This window comes from Ascaphus truei, chromosome 1, assembly GCF_040206685.1.
Source record: "Ascaphus truei isolate aAscTru1 chromosome 1, aAscTru1.hap1, whole genome shotgun sequence".
In the NCBI taxonomy this organism is placed as follows: Eukaryota; Metazoa; Chordata; class Amphibia; order Anura; family Ascaphidae; genus Ascaphus; species Ascaphus truei.
The window spans coordinates 353583975-353597929 of record NC_134483.1 but is presented as its reverse complement, the minus strand read 5'-3'; the positions used below and the strand labels follow the sequence as shown (position 1 = coordinate 353597929).

Genomic DNA, 13955 nt, shown 5'->3' with positions numbered 1-13955 from the left:
TATATGAATTTAATATATTTATTGGTGTTTATGTTTTTCAAATGGGCACATTCACTATTATCCTCTTGTGGATAAGAGTAATTGTGGCCATTAGTATACTGTATGTGTTAATGGGGGGGGGTTATTTCTTTAGAAGTATGTATGTGTTTTGACATTAATTTGGGGAGGGGACATAATTGGTACTGCAGGCATGGGGGTAACACCCGAGGGCCCCCGCCGGCCTATAGTATCATTGATGTGCATATATGTGTATGTTAGGGATTGTTGGGGTTATATATATATATATATATATATATTTTTTTTTATCTATATATATTTATATATCTATTTTATCTATATATATTTATTTATTTATATTCATTTATTTATTTATGTCGATATATTTATTTATCTAGTGTGGGGCTGGTGTGTGTGATTATTTTTTATTGTGGGTAGCGGGTGTGGGTGAGGGGGTATTAGCCCCAACGGTGGTTGTTTAGGGCTTGCGGGTGGGTAGCGGGAGGGCTTAACCCCTTCATGACTGTAGCGGTATTAACTGCTACGGTCGTGAAGGGGTTAAGTGCACCCGCAACCCCCCCGCAAGCCCTAAACAAACAACAAGGGCCAAATATCCCCTTCACCCACCCCCGCTACCCACAATAAAGCTGGCACGGTGGGTTAACCCCTTCATTGCCTTAGCGGTTAGCCGCTAAGGTAATGAAGTGGGCTGTACATGCATTTTTCCTGCCTCAGATGCATGCCGGGGGCTCCGGTTCTGGTATTAATGGGTATCAGCTCCGGAGACCCCCGGCATCAATCACAGACAGGAAAAAGGGCTGATTTTTTCTAAGTGTCGCCCTTGCCGATGCTTCTCCTCCACCAACTTGCCAACTTTATTTGGCGGGCTGGATTGCCGAAAAACTCTCCATTCTGGAGTGCCGATCAGCAGCGAAAAGCTGATCGGGGCTACCTGAATTCAGCCGAGTTCAAAAAGTGCCGATAAGTGGCTTATCGGCACCCAGTTGCCGATAAGATTTTATCGGCAACAAAAATTGCAGATTTTTCCCACTTATCGGCACTTACTGAATCGGGAGGGCAAATTTGGCGAAAAAATGGCGATAAACGGCTTATCGGCGCTTACTGCATGAGGCCCTACATCTGTACATAGGGGCATATTGATTCAAATGCTTTGTCTTTTCTCTTGAACATTACTATCACATTGGAGTCCCTGAAACTCAATTTCAAAGCAAAAAAGCAACATATTTCTCAGATTTATGTCCTTTGAATCGATCACATACAGTACTTACCAGATATAGGCTAATTTGAAGGTGTGTCATATTGACTACATTCCCTGAAGTACACAATCACCTTTCACTATCTGTGTGTTTGAAATCACCTTTCTATCTGATATGTACATAATAAATTCCAAACAATTACAAATTACATGCTTTGGGTAATTGTATACATTGTTTCTACCACAAGAATAAAAGCCAGCACTATAACTCTGGGCCTAAGAAAATGGCGCCATTGCCCTGAAAAAAGGGATTGATGACCGTTATGCATGTGTTTCTATCACATATTTTTATGACATTATTTTGCAATTAAGTGGCTTGTATTATTTCTACTATGTTTTATACTTTAGATACTGTAATTTAGCTCAGTTTAGAATAAGTTGCAATTAAGCTTTGGAGCCTATTTATCTTCTGGTTATAAAACTAGAACAAAATTGGTGCCACTAAAAAGAAAGCAGTAAATTTGTTAAAGAAATGACATCCAATTGAAAGCAATAAAGAAGTTTTCTTTTGATGAATCTTGTGCAGTTATTTTTTTTACTCCAGGATTGCACCAGTTTTGCATCGGGGAGTCTGACCCGTGTTATGTTTAGCTCCAGTGGCCAACTGAATCCAGAGATAATTACTGGTGTTACACATGACATTAATGGGCCTCTTTGGAGTGGTGATAGCAATTCAGGTGCAGAGCAAGCACGGAGAATCTCCGGGACCAGCTCCAGATGGTGGGTATTTTGCAGACACTGTATATGTTCTTACACAGCGGATGCATGATGGTTAGAGGATCCCTGGCCTCTGGATGGTGCTGGCTCTCTGTTAATGGAGGACTCTTGATCTTTCCTGGCCAGCCAGCCATGAGCGACTGACTGGCCTGTCCCTCTCCCAGCAGGGAGGAGACCGTCCACACACCTCCACTTCTTAGGAGGGTTGGATGAGCATTCCTACAATTTGACACCCTCCCTGAGCTCCAGAAGGAGAGGGCTCAAGGTCTGTACCCTGATAGGCTGTACACAGACCCTGAGTTACCACCACTTCTGTCACTCAGAGTAGCATGAGGGGGGTTGAAAGCCCACAGGATTTCCTGTCAAGCCTGTAGCTACAAAGAGAGGAAGGAGCGGTGCAAGTAGGTAAACCAAACGCAGCTCTAACAAAAATGACTATTTATTGAAAAAAGGGACAAACATCACAAAGCTAGAAACCTGTGACGCGTTTCATCCAACAGGGGGCTTTGACAAAGTCCCCTGTGGGATTAAACGCATCAGAGGTTTCTAGCTTTGTGATAGTTGTCCCTTTTTTCAATAAATAGTCATTTTTGTTAGAGCTGCATTTGGTTTACCTACTTACCTCGGTGCACCGCTCCTTCCTCTCGTTGTTCCGTTACTCCTGCTGGTGGCACGTGGATTTCTATATACACACAGTTGGAGGCACTTACACCGGTGGATTATCTCCTCTTCAGCGTGGATATACTGGATACTAGCATCGTGATAGCAGGTATTTCATTGGCAGAGTGGGTTGAGGGTGACGTAGCATTAGCCAGGCTGTTCTCATTGAAGTCAGTCGGCGATTCTTATTGTCACCCCTTATCACCCCTCCCCCAACCTGCGTTATTTTGTCCGCTGAGAACTGTTCATTTGCTCATGCTAGTGCCTCATCCGTGTGTTATAATACACAGGATATTCCTACGCTTTTTGGCCCTTGAGCACTGGTAGCAGATCACTTCTGCTTTGCTCTCCCTGTGGCTACAAAGGACTTACGTGACAGGAGGCAGCGAGGCAATCTGGACCAGCCATGTTATACATATATACATATATACATATATGTGTGTGTGTGTTATAAAGGCAGGATTGCTGCTTTACTCTGTCTACTATTTAATCTGCAACGTTTTATTATTGCCATGTTATAAACAGAATTGGTCCACAATAAACTCTATCAAAGCCAATGAGATTTGACAATGTATGTAAATATTAGTGTATTCTGCACATGTTTCATGTTGCATACACGTCATAAAACTATCAAAGCAGTCATAGATTTATTTATTTATTTATAAAATATTTTAACAGGAAGTAATACATTGAGAGTTACCTCTCGTTTTCAAGTATGCCGTGGGCACAGAGTAAGACAAATAATACATGGTTACAAATACAGTTACATAAATGAACAGGGTATACATTATATACAAGACATTGCATGCACAGTTAAAGAAAAGATATATTATGGGCATATGAAACAGTTACAGACATGATTAAAATGTGAGACAGCCTTAGATTTGAAAGAACTTAAACTGGTGGTGGATGTGAGAGTCTCTGGTAGGTTGTTCCAGTTTTGGGGTGCACGGTAGGAGAAGGAGGAATGTCCGGATACTTTGTTGAGCCTTGGGACCATGAACAGTCTTTTGGAGTCTGATCTCAGGTGATAAGTGCTGCAAGTGGTAGAGGTGAGGAGCTTGTTCAGATAGCTTGGTAGCTTGCCCATGAAGAATTTAAAGGCAAGACAGGAAAGGTGAACTTTGCGTCTAGACTCTAGTGATGACCAATCTAGTTCTTTCAGAATTTTGCAGTGATGTGTGTTGTAGTTGCATTGGAGAACAAAACGACAAATTGAATTGTAGAGGGTGTCAAGTTTGCTAAGGTGGGTATGAGGTGCCGAGCCATATACTATGTCTCCATAGTCAATAATTGGCATTAGCATCTGCTGTGCGATACGCTTTCTGACCAGGAGACTTAGGGAGGATTTGTTCCTGTAAAGTACCCCTAGTTTGGCATAGGTCTTGGTTGTCAGGGTATCAATGTGCATTCCGAATGTTAAGTGGGAGTCAAACCATAAGCCCAGGTATTTAAAACTAGTGACAGGGGTTAGGGTGGTGTTAGCGTTGGTTCTAATCAGGAGCTCAGTGTAAGGAATCCGCTCCACGGTTTACTGGTTACCTTACCTTGCAGACCAGTGCAGTTCTGGAACAGCTTTCCTGAGGTTTGCTGCAGCCTGGATTCACTCAAAGCAATACACACTCCCTCTGGTATCTACTGCAGCTGTGCAGCCTTTCATTGCAAACTATACTTGCATTCACTCATTAGGGGCAGTACCTTCACACCCCCGCCGGGGATTGGCCCGCTGGCCTTTAAGTATTGCTTGCCCATAATGCTCCTTGCCGAGCATAGTCCTAACTGGATGTCAACTGTTTTGCCACAAGCTCTCGCTTGTTCCCCTTTGCTGATACCAGGTCACGCCCTGCGTCCTTCAGCTTCCTTCAAGCCGTTTGTTCTCCAATGCTGATTCCAGGTTACGTCCTGCATCCTTCAGCTCCCTTCAAGCCGCTTGTTCCCCTGTGCTGAAGCAGAGGTTTCGTCCCTGCGTCCTTCAGCCTCCTGGATTCCTGCACTAAAGTAGAGGTTTCGTCCCTGCGTTCTGCAGTCTCCTGGATTCCTGCACTGAAGCGGAGGTTTCCCTGTATCTACAGCTTCCTGGTTCCTGGGGCCTACTCTTTCCCTAATATAGAGAGGCCGTGTCCTGGTTCCTGCGCTGAAACAGTGGATTCCCTTGCCCGCTCAGGACTTTTGCGCTGTAGCACTGGTGCACCCGTGCAGCAAGACGGTGTGCTATTCTGGTCTGCCTACCATCTCCTGTGACCAGCACCATGGGCCATGGTCGTCGCTCGCGCAAAGGCCAACCCCGCGCTCCTAAGCTGAAGCGGGTCTCTCCTATCTCCTTATTGCCGAACTCCTGCATGGACAATGTTTATCCTGACGTCTCCTGTTCTGACCCTGGCTTGTACAACGACGACGCTGTCTTCTCCAATCCTGATCCTGCGACATATGACTACGAACTGCGCAATCCGGATCAGCCTGCGCGGTCTCAGGTCGGTGCTTTTACAACCCCACCTCAGCCTCGCGGTCCAACCCTGGTTTGTGGCGAGCAGAACCCTGACAGTATGCTCGGCCCTACAAACTCAGACCCCGCTGAGGTGTGGGTTGGTAAGTTTTTTTCCTAAAAACCTGTCCCAGCCTGTAGACCAGTCCCAGTTTGAGAATAATTATTTGTGCGATATAATACCTCTGATGGAAGATCCGTTTATGTTGGAGGGCTTGACTCCCTTGCAAAAGAAATGCCGTAATAATCTGGTTTATAAGGCTTACTGCCTCAGAGACTTAAAACAGTATCTGGCCAGTGTTTTGGCCATTGCTAACATTGCTTGCTCCCCTGATTCCCCTTTAACTGGGGAGGAGCTGAGTCCTGTGGAACTGGTCAACGCCTTTAATACACTCAATGCCCTGACTTTATCTTTGGACATTCCTATAGTATTCCCGGAACCTTCCGTCATGGTGGCTCTCGCTCACGAGACGCTGCATTTACTTTCCCGTGCATTGGATGATTGCTTGTTAAAACAGGATCGTCTCTTAGCCGCTCACGCCGTCGTTTGGCGGTATCCCTCGGCTACCAGTCCTGTTGCTAAACCAGGGGACGTATCTCTCTCTCCGGGAGATGACCAAACAGAACTATTACCAATATCTCCCAACGTAGTAACTGCCACAGTCCCAAGCTCCGATTGTATGCCCGGGTTCCCTGACACTAATGATATGTCTACATTAACCCCTGCCGATCAGTCCTGTGAGGTCCCCTTGGAGAACACATATGTGTCACTAACTAACACTAAGGTTCTTGTATCAGAGAATAAGTCCCTTAGTTCTCCTATTTCTAGCTTTAAATCCCTCGCTCTAGGTCTTGAGGGTTTTCCAGCTTTAAACTCTGCTAGACAGTCCTGCGCGCTTTCCCCGTCAGAGAAAGAATCCCTAAGTTCTCTTCCCAGGGTTATTTCTGTATTAACCTCTGTGGGGCAGCTCTCTGAGTTTCCTTTGGTAAATCCCTGTTCTCTGTCAGCCACGGTCACGCCCCTAGCTTCAGACGAGAGATTCCTGCTCTCTTCTAATACAGAGAAAAGGTTACCTATGTATTACTCTCAGGCATTGTCTGCATTAATCCCTGTAAATTCTTGCTGCCTCCAAGTTAATGCCTTCGTTGTAGCCTCAGAGAATGTGTCCACAAGTCAGACAGCAGAGGTTGCATTGAGGGATTCCCATAACCGTACGGAGTCTCTAGATATTCTTTGCTATAAATTCCCTGCTTCAGCTCAAGTTTCCGCAGTATCGTCTCCGGAGACTTCGGCTAAAGTTCTGGTTCCTGTTAAATGTATTCAGGAGTCAGGTTTTTCCCTAAGCTTAGTCGCAGAGTTCCTTCTCCCGGGTATTTCACTGAACCAGCCTGTCGCCCACATAGCGGTGATCCCTGCTTCAGCGCATAGTTCCCACATTATGGAGTCTGCAGTAAGTTCTGGTTTCCCAGACATTCCTTACCAAATACCTACTTCAGAGACCAGTACAGTTATGATTAACCCCCGTGTACTGTCTGAGTTCTCCTCCTCTTTAAGCTTAGGGTTAAAGGCATACAGTAGTCTGTATGTCTCTCCTGGGGTTCATATTGTGTTCCCAGGAATGTTTGCGGACGCACGGTTTTCTCCCAAAAGTGACGCTTTTTCATATAGATCAGTAAAAAGCTTGCATACTGTTTCCCTTTTCGCTGAATTGTGTCTTACTAGTTTTGAGACTCTGAGAGGTAATGACTCTCCTTCTGATTCTGTGGCTCTTTCTATAAGGGGTATCCTGTCTGGGGGCTCTCCTGATTTCTCTCTCCAGGCTAATCCTTTGGGGATCAGCATATCTGCGGTCACTCCCTTAGTACTGTCTGTGGACACCATGCACTTATTACAAGTCCCGGGGTTTAAATCTGAGCTTTTTAGCTGTCCTGCCTTTGCTGAAACCCAGTCCCTCAGTACTGTGTCTAAATATGTCCCAGCAAACATGGGGTTACTCGGGGGGGAGATTAAAGCTCCTGTCTTAAAGGGTATTTTTTCTCACATGTCCAGCAAATTTAGAATCTCAGTAAGTGTTTCTATGTCACTTATCAATACATCTGATTTTGTCTCTAATCAAACCCAGATACCCTCACTATTGGTTAGGAGTCCTGTGATCAGAGATTTTGCACTAGAAAACACACCAATTCATGTTTTTGTCAGGTTAGGTACCCCTGTGGTTAGGGCCATTGCAGTTTTAGAGAAGACTCTTTGTACTCCTAAGGTGCATGTCATTAAGAGTTTTCATAGTTCATACTTGCTGCTTGTTGATTCTCAGGGCCCTGTCACTGAGGTACAGACTTCAGCTTCTGATGTTAGCTTCCCTCCCACCACTACCCTGGCTCTGCCTTTTTCTCAAGCTACTGATTTGAAGATCCCAAGGACTATTCCTGATTCACTGACAATATTATCTCCCAATGAAGATTTCCCAGTATTGGAGAGCTCTACTGTTGTTTGCTTCTCTGCTCCTGCTAAACCATGGTTTTGTCCCTCGGAATTTTCGGTTGCCCCTGTTATTTCCTCTCAGTTGGAAATACTCTGTACGTATCCCAAGATTTCGGTCCCTATGCCTGGTTTACTGCTTGCCTTGTCACCTTCCATACCAATACCGGGAGATGCTTCTAACCAGCCTATACCCTTACTAACCATTACCTGGGAGCCTTCTAGAGGAAAAATTCCTCGCAAATTCCAACATGCAGTGGTCAGCCAAGACTTTTTCTGTTACAAAGTTTCTCCTGGTGTATTCGATCAACTATCAGGGCCGCGGATCCTAGATTCAGGTTTCTTTATTAAGGACTGGGCTTTCAGTGGGGGTTCTTCTACCGTTTTTGCTCTGGAACTCTCTGGTTCTTCACAGCCCTGGATTTCCAAGACATTTTGCGAGGCAAGCCATGTACCAAGGATGTTTCCTCCATCAATCTTATATCCTAGAACTGTACTCACCAAAGAACTGCTCGTTTACGGATGCCCTTTCTACCTAAAGAATTTTAGGAACAACTCAATGTCCCCAAGGCCCATGGATGGTCCTGTCTGGCCACAGTTCTCACCGGGGGGTGGGGGTACACTAAGGACTAATCACGAGTCTCTGGACCACGACTCTACCCCCAATCCTAGACGGTTCAGCAACAATTCCCGGGCCTCCAACTCTATGAGTGCTCATGTTCGCCCGGAGGTCTCGCGTGAAGGGGGGGGTACTGTAAGGAATCCGCTCCACGGTTTACTGGTTACCTTACCTTGCAGACCAGTGCAGTTCTGGAACAGCTTTCCTGAGGTTTGCTGCAGCCTGGATTCACTCAAAGCAATACACACTCCCTCTGGTATCTACTGCAGCTGTGCAGCCTTTCATTGCAAACTATACTTGCATTCACTCATTAGGGGCAGTACCTTCACACCCCCGCCGGGGATTGGCCCGCTGGCCTTTAAGTATTGCTTGCCCATAATGCTCCTTGCCGAGCATAGTCCTAACTGGATGTCAACTGTTTTGCCACAAGCTCTCGCTTGTTCCCCTTTGCTGATACCAGGTCACGCCCTGCGTCCTTCAGCTTCCTTCAAGCCGTTTGTTCTCCAATGCTGATTCCAGGTTACGTCCTGCATCCTTCAGCTCCCTTCAAGCCGCTTGTTCCCCTGTGCTGAAGCAGAGGTTTCGTCCCTGCGTCCTTCAGCCTCCTGGATTCCTGCACTAAAGTAGAGGTTTCGTCCCTGCGTTCTGCAGTCTCCTGGATTCCTGCACTGAAGCGGAGGTTTCCCTGTATCTACAGCTTCCTGGTTCCTGGGGCCTACTCTTTCCCTAATATAGAGAGGCCGTGTCCTGGTTCCTGCGCTGAAACAGTGGATTCCCTTGCCCGCTCAGGACTTTTGCGCTGTAGCACTGGTGCACCCGTGCAGCAAGACGGTGTGCTATTCTGGTCTGCCTACCATCTCCTGTGACCAGCACCATGGGCCATGGTCGTCGCTCGCGCAAAGGCCAACCCCGCGCTCCTAAGCTGAAGCGGGTCTCTCCTATCTCCTTATTGCCGAACTCCTGCATGGACAATGTTTATCCTGACGTCTCCTGTTCTGACCCTGGCTTGTACAACGACGACGCTGTCTTCTCCAATCCTGATCCTGCGACATATGACTACGAACTGCGCAATCCGGATCAGTCTGCGCGGTCTCAGGTCGGTGCTTTTACAACCCCACCTCAGCCTCGCGGTCCGACCCTGGTTTGTGGCGAGCAGAACCCTGACACTCAGTCGCTGGAAGCTTAAAAAATTTAGTCTTGGTCCCAAATACCATTGTTACAGTCTTGTCAGTGTTTAAACAGTTTGTTTTGGGAAATCCAGTTTTCGAGTCTCAAAAAGTCAGACTGAAGTATGTGTTGAAGGTCAGAGAGGCTATGGCTGTGTGCATAGAGGATTGTGTTGTCTGCATACATGTGTATTGAGGCTTCCTTACAAGCTGTGGGAAGATCATTAATGAACACTGAGAAGAGTAGGGGCCCCAGAACAGAGCCTTGCAGGACACCACAGGTGATATCCAGGGGGTTGGAGTTAGAGCCTGAAATGGACACATGTTGGGCTCTTCCTGATAGGTAAGACTGAAACCAGTTTAAAGCATGCTTCCCTATTCCAGAGCTCTGGAGTTTGTTAAGCAGGATAGCATGATCAACTGTGTCAAAAGCCTTTGCAAAATCTAGGAATACTGCACCAGTGAGTTTTCCCCGTTCCATTCCACACTGGATTTCATTGCAAACTTTTAGCAGGGTAGTTACGATGGAGTGTTTGGGACGAAAGCCAGATTGGAATTGGCTAGGGAAATTTGTCTTGGTATAGAAATCGCTTAATTGAGAGTGGACACATTTTTCCATGACTTTGGATAGAATTGGGAGAAGTGAGATTGGCCTGTAGTTTGAGACAGTATTGTTGTCCCCACTTTTGAAGATTGGGACAACTGTGGCAGTTTTCCAGGTCTTAGGGATATGGCCTGCAGACAGGATAGAGTTGACTATGGAAGCAATTGGTTTGGCAATGGCTGGGGCACCAAGTCGTAGGAACCTAGATTGTAGTAAGTCAGGTCCGCATTGGCTGCTTAGTTTTAGTTTGAGGAGCGCTTGTGTAATCTCCTCTTCAGATACTGGGCCAAATTGAAAATTGTGGCCAGTGTTGGGAGGGGGTGGGGCTATGTGTGTACTCCCAGGATGAGATTCAGATTTGTGGTTTGGGCTACGTTTCGCTAATAAGTTAGTGGCACACCCCACAAAGTAATCATTGAATGCATTTGCAATGTCAGTGGGGTTTGTCAGAGTAATATCCCCCTTAGTGATATTACTTGGTTGTTGATGGTTAGGAGGCTGGAATATATTGTTGATAACCTTCCAGAAGTTAGCTGGGTTTGATGTATTTTGGTGGAGATTGTCAGAGTAATATTGTGCTTTTGCGTGCCTTGTTTGCCTTGTGCACAGATTCCGCAGGCATCTGTAGTGATTGAGATCCTTGGTAGTGTCAGTAACTTTGTAGCTTTTCCACAAGGTATCCCTGAGCTAGTAAAGTGCAATAAGGTCAGTTGTAACCCATGGAAGGTGGGCCCCCCGTACCCTTATTTTGCGTAGTGGAGCATGGGTATCACAGAGTTTTAAGAACTCGGATTGGAAATAGTCGAGCGCAGAATCAGGGTCGGGAATTAAATCGATTCTGTGCCATGGGCAGTTGGTAAGGTCATCCAGAAACTGTTGTGGGTTAAAGTTTTTAAATGTTCTAGTGAGGAGAACTTTAGGGCTTGAATGGGGCAGTTTAATTTTCCTTACACAGTACACTATTGCATGGTCACTGAAAATATCAGGAATGATACCAGAGGATTGGATTCTGCTAGGGTTTGAGGAGAGAATCCAGTCTAGCAAGGAATGGTTATGCGATTTCAGGTTTGTCCGTGTGGGTTGGGAAATGAGTTGTGATAGGTTAAGTGACTTGAGTTGTATCTGGATTTTGTGGTTTTTAGGGTCAAGCCAATTGAAGTTGAAATCCCCAAGAACTAGCAGCTCACTCTTCTCATTCAGAGAGGAAATGGAGCAAAGAAATTGGGTGATATCAGTCAGGGATTGTAGAGGGGCTTTAAGGGGGCGGTAGGTGCCAGCGAGCAAGATGGGCTTAGAAAAGGGGAGGCAGATTTTGCCAACTAGAATTTCAAAAGAGGGTGGGCATGGGAGGCAATTTAACAGTGTAAATTATAAGGTGTCTGCAATATAAAATAACACCCCTCCTCCTCTCTTTGACCTATCTCTCCTAAAAATAGAGTATCCCTGAATGGCGTTATTTGCATCAGGGGTTTTATGGGTTAGCCATGTTTCTGTAAGAATGATGGCTTTGGGTTTATGCATAAGGCACCATGCCCTTAGTTCGTCCAGTTTGGGCATCATGCTCTGGATGTTTATATGGGCGACAGATAGCCCTTTTTGGAATTTAAACGTGGAATTCTCAGGGGCATGGGACAGAGTTGAAATGGGAGGACCTGGGTTAGGTTCAATATCACCTGCTAAAGAGAGTAATAGTATGAGTAGAAATTTGGGTAGTTGTTTGCAAGTTGTAGATGTGGTGCAAGATTTATTTACTTTATTTATGCTTCTTAATGTTGTATTTTAAATGGATAATAGTAATTTGGGCCATTATTGTACTGTATGTGTTAGGTTTCTATTTATTTAATATAAATCCCGCGGGGATCACCCGGGGACACCCGCCTTCCTGTTGTATGATGGTGTCCCTGAAAAAATGTAAACAATGCTTTTTTGACTCTCTTCATTTCTTTTGCGCCAGCCTATAGCTGCTTTTAAAGCGCGATTGAGTTATTACTGTTTAGTGAATCACGTGGACTGGCAAAAAACGGCACGTTTACCGATTTTTGCCTGACGGACGTGTTTTTTTCACAGGGCAGAAAAAATGCCTTTTTAGGCCGATGAAGCACTGTTATCACTGCTTAGTGAGTCGCGCAACAGGCTCTATCAACTTTAAAAGCCACTTATCACTCTTAAAAGCAGTTATCACTGCTTAGTGCATCGCCCCCTAAGTATGTATATATTCAATAGAAAATTCCTAAAGATTGTTGTAATCTACAGATACAATCTAATAACTGCCAGGAGAGGGGGAGGATTGGAGACACGTGCTATCCATATACAGAATCTTTTCAGTACAAACTACATGAACTTTTTTACACCTTCATAGAGCTCTCAAACACAGAACTTTATTCAGTATCAGTTGTTTTTAACATTCATCCATACAATAAATATCGTTGTGAGCATGGTGCTGCAACTTGTGTCTTGGATGGCAATGATCTATAAAAGATCAAATATCAATGAGTCCATGTAAGCAATTGTGGCAATAATAACATGGAGTGTTTGTAATCATCTATAATCGGAGTGTATAACTCATGGATTCACAATTTTCTTTAGTTAAATGCCCCAAAATCGATATCTATATTAAGTCCATTTGGAACTAAAGTCATCCGCGTATAAATCCAGAATGTCTCTTTCTGGCATAATCTCAAAGTCTTCCACCTCCTCTCCAACTAGCAGGTACAACCTCAATTCCTCTGTAAATTAGTCCTGCTGGATAACCTGCATGCACTAAACCGAAATGTCACGACACATTAAGCGTGAGAAATTTCTTCTTAATGCTGCCCATGTGCTCCAGTATGCGGACCCTCAATAGACTTGAGGTACGCCCCACATACTGGAGTCCACATGGGCATTCCAATAGATATACAACAAATGTTGTTCTGTAATTAATACATGCTTAATCTTAAAGCCCTCTCCTGTGGCATGGGACAAAAAATGTCCTCCGCGTTGTGCTTTTTGAACTGTGGTACCGCACGTGAGCCTGGATAAGACCAACGGCATACAATGACTGAGTCATCTATAGAAAATCAGAGAGAAAGCTGGGCAAGGAGCAACCCAAAGAAACCAAATTCAACCCTTGTATTAACACATGATATATATCATCTATTGTATGATCTGACCCTGTGCTCCTCTATTCTTTCTGTCTATACAGTTTTTTTAATATGTTATAACTTTCTATATTTATAAAATACAATGTAGAATGTAAAGGATATTTTTGCTAAGAGATCTATGGGCATAATTTGTGAAATACGAATTACAGAATATTAATTTTTCGTATAAATTTAATTGGTTTGACATATCATAGATTTTCAAGTTGTGAGATTATCTTATTAATTACCTTGGCAGTATTAATTGCAGCACCATATCCAGTTGAAAATCCACAACCAATAAGACAGACTTCCATAGGGGCATCAGCATTAATTTTGGTGACACACATTTCAGTTACGACAGTGTATTCCGTAAAAGTGCTGGTGCTTAGAAAGTTGTGGATCTTCTTGCCTCTACAAGTAAACCTGCTGGTGTTGTCATCCATAAGCCCCGTTTTGTTACAAATACTGTTAGACAAACATATTATAAAACAGATTAGTGCATGCAGAAACAGTCTATAAGCTCTAAAGGACACACAAAGCAACAAGTGCATAATCCATTATAATGTAGAGTGTGAAAAGGAGCATAAATGGAGTTTAACATGCCTAATACGGAGGTATATGTAAGGGTGGAATCGGGTGCAGACCCGCACTACCTGACGGTGAAGCCAGTGGAGAGAGGATGATCTACGGCAAATCAGCTGTGGCTGCAATAAATACCCTGTTCCAACCAAATGTCCGGTATGGAGTACACCATGTACTCACAATAGATTACCGTTCCCCTTGCCTCCTTGCTTTGCGGTGCACCTAATCTACTGTAGGTGTTCAGCGTCCCT

The 13955-nt window shown here is 44.7% G+C and overlaps 1 protein-coding gene and 1 long non-coding RNA gene across 3 annotated transcripts in view; one reads left to right on the top strand and one right to left on the bottom strand.

Moving 5' to 3' along the window:
• The window catches only part of LOC142499720 (uncharacterized), a 118146-nt gene that overhangs the window by 52109 nt on the left and 52082 nt on the right, over positions 1–13955 (top strand). The window lies entirely within an intron of this gene.
• The window catches only part of LOC142499714 (NADP-dependent alcohol dehydrogenase-like), a 72182-nt gene that overhangs the window by 23522 nt on the left and 34705 nt on the right, over positions 1–13955 (bottom strand). Inside the window, exon 5 of the mRNA XM_075609503.1 lies at positions 13371–13587. Coding sequence (XP_075465618.1) covers positions 13371–13587 — 217 coding nt within the window. The remainder of the gene's footprint in view (positions 1–13370; positions 13588–13955) is intronic.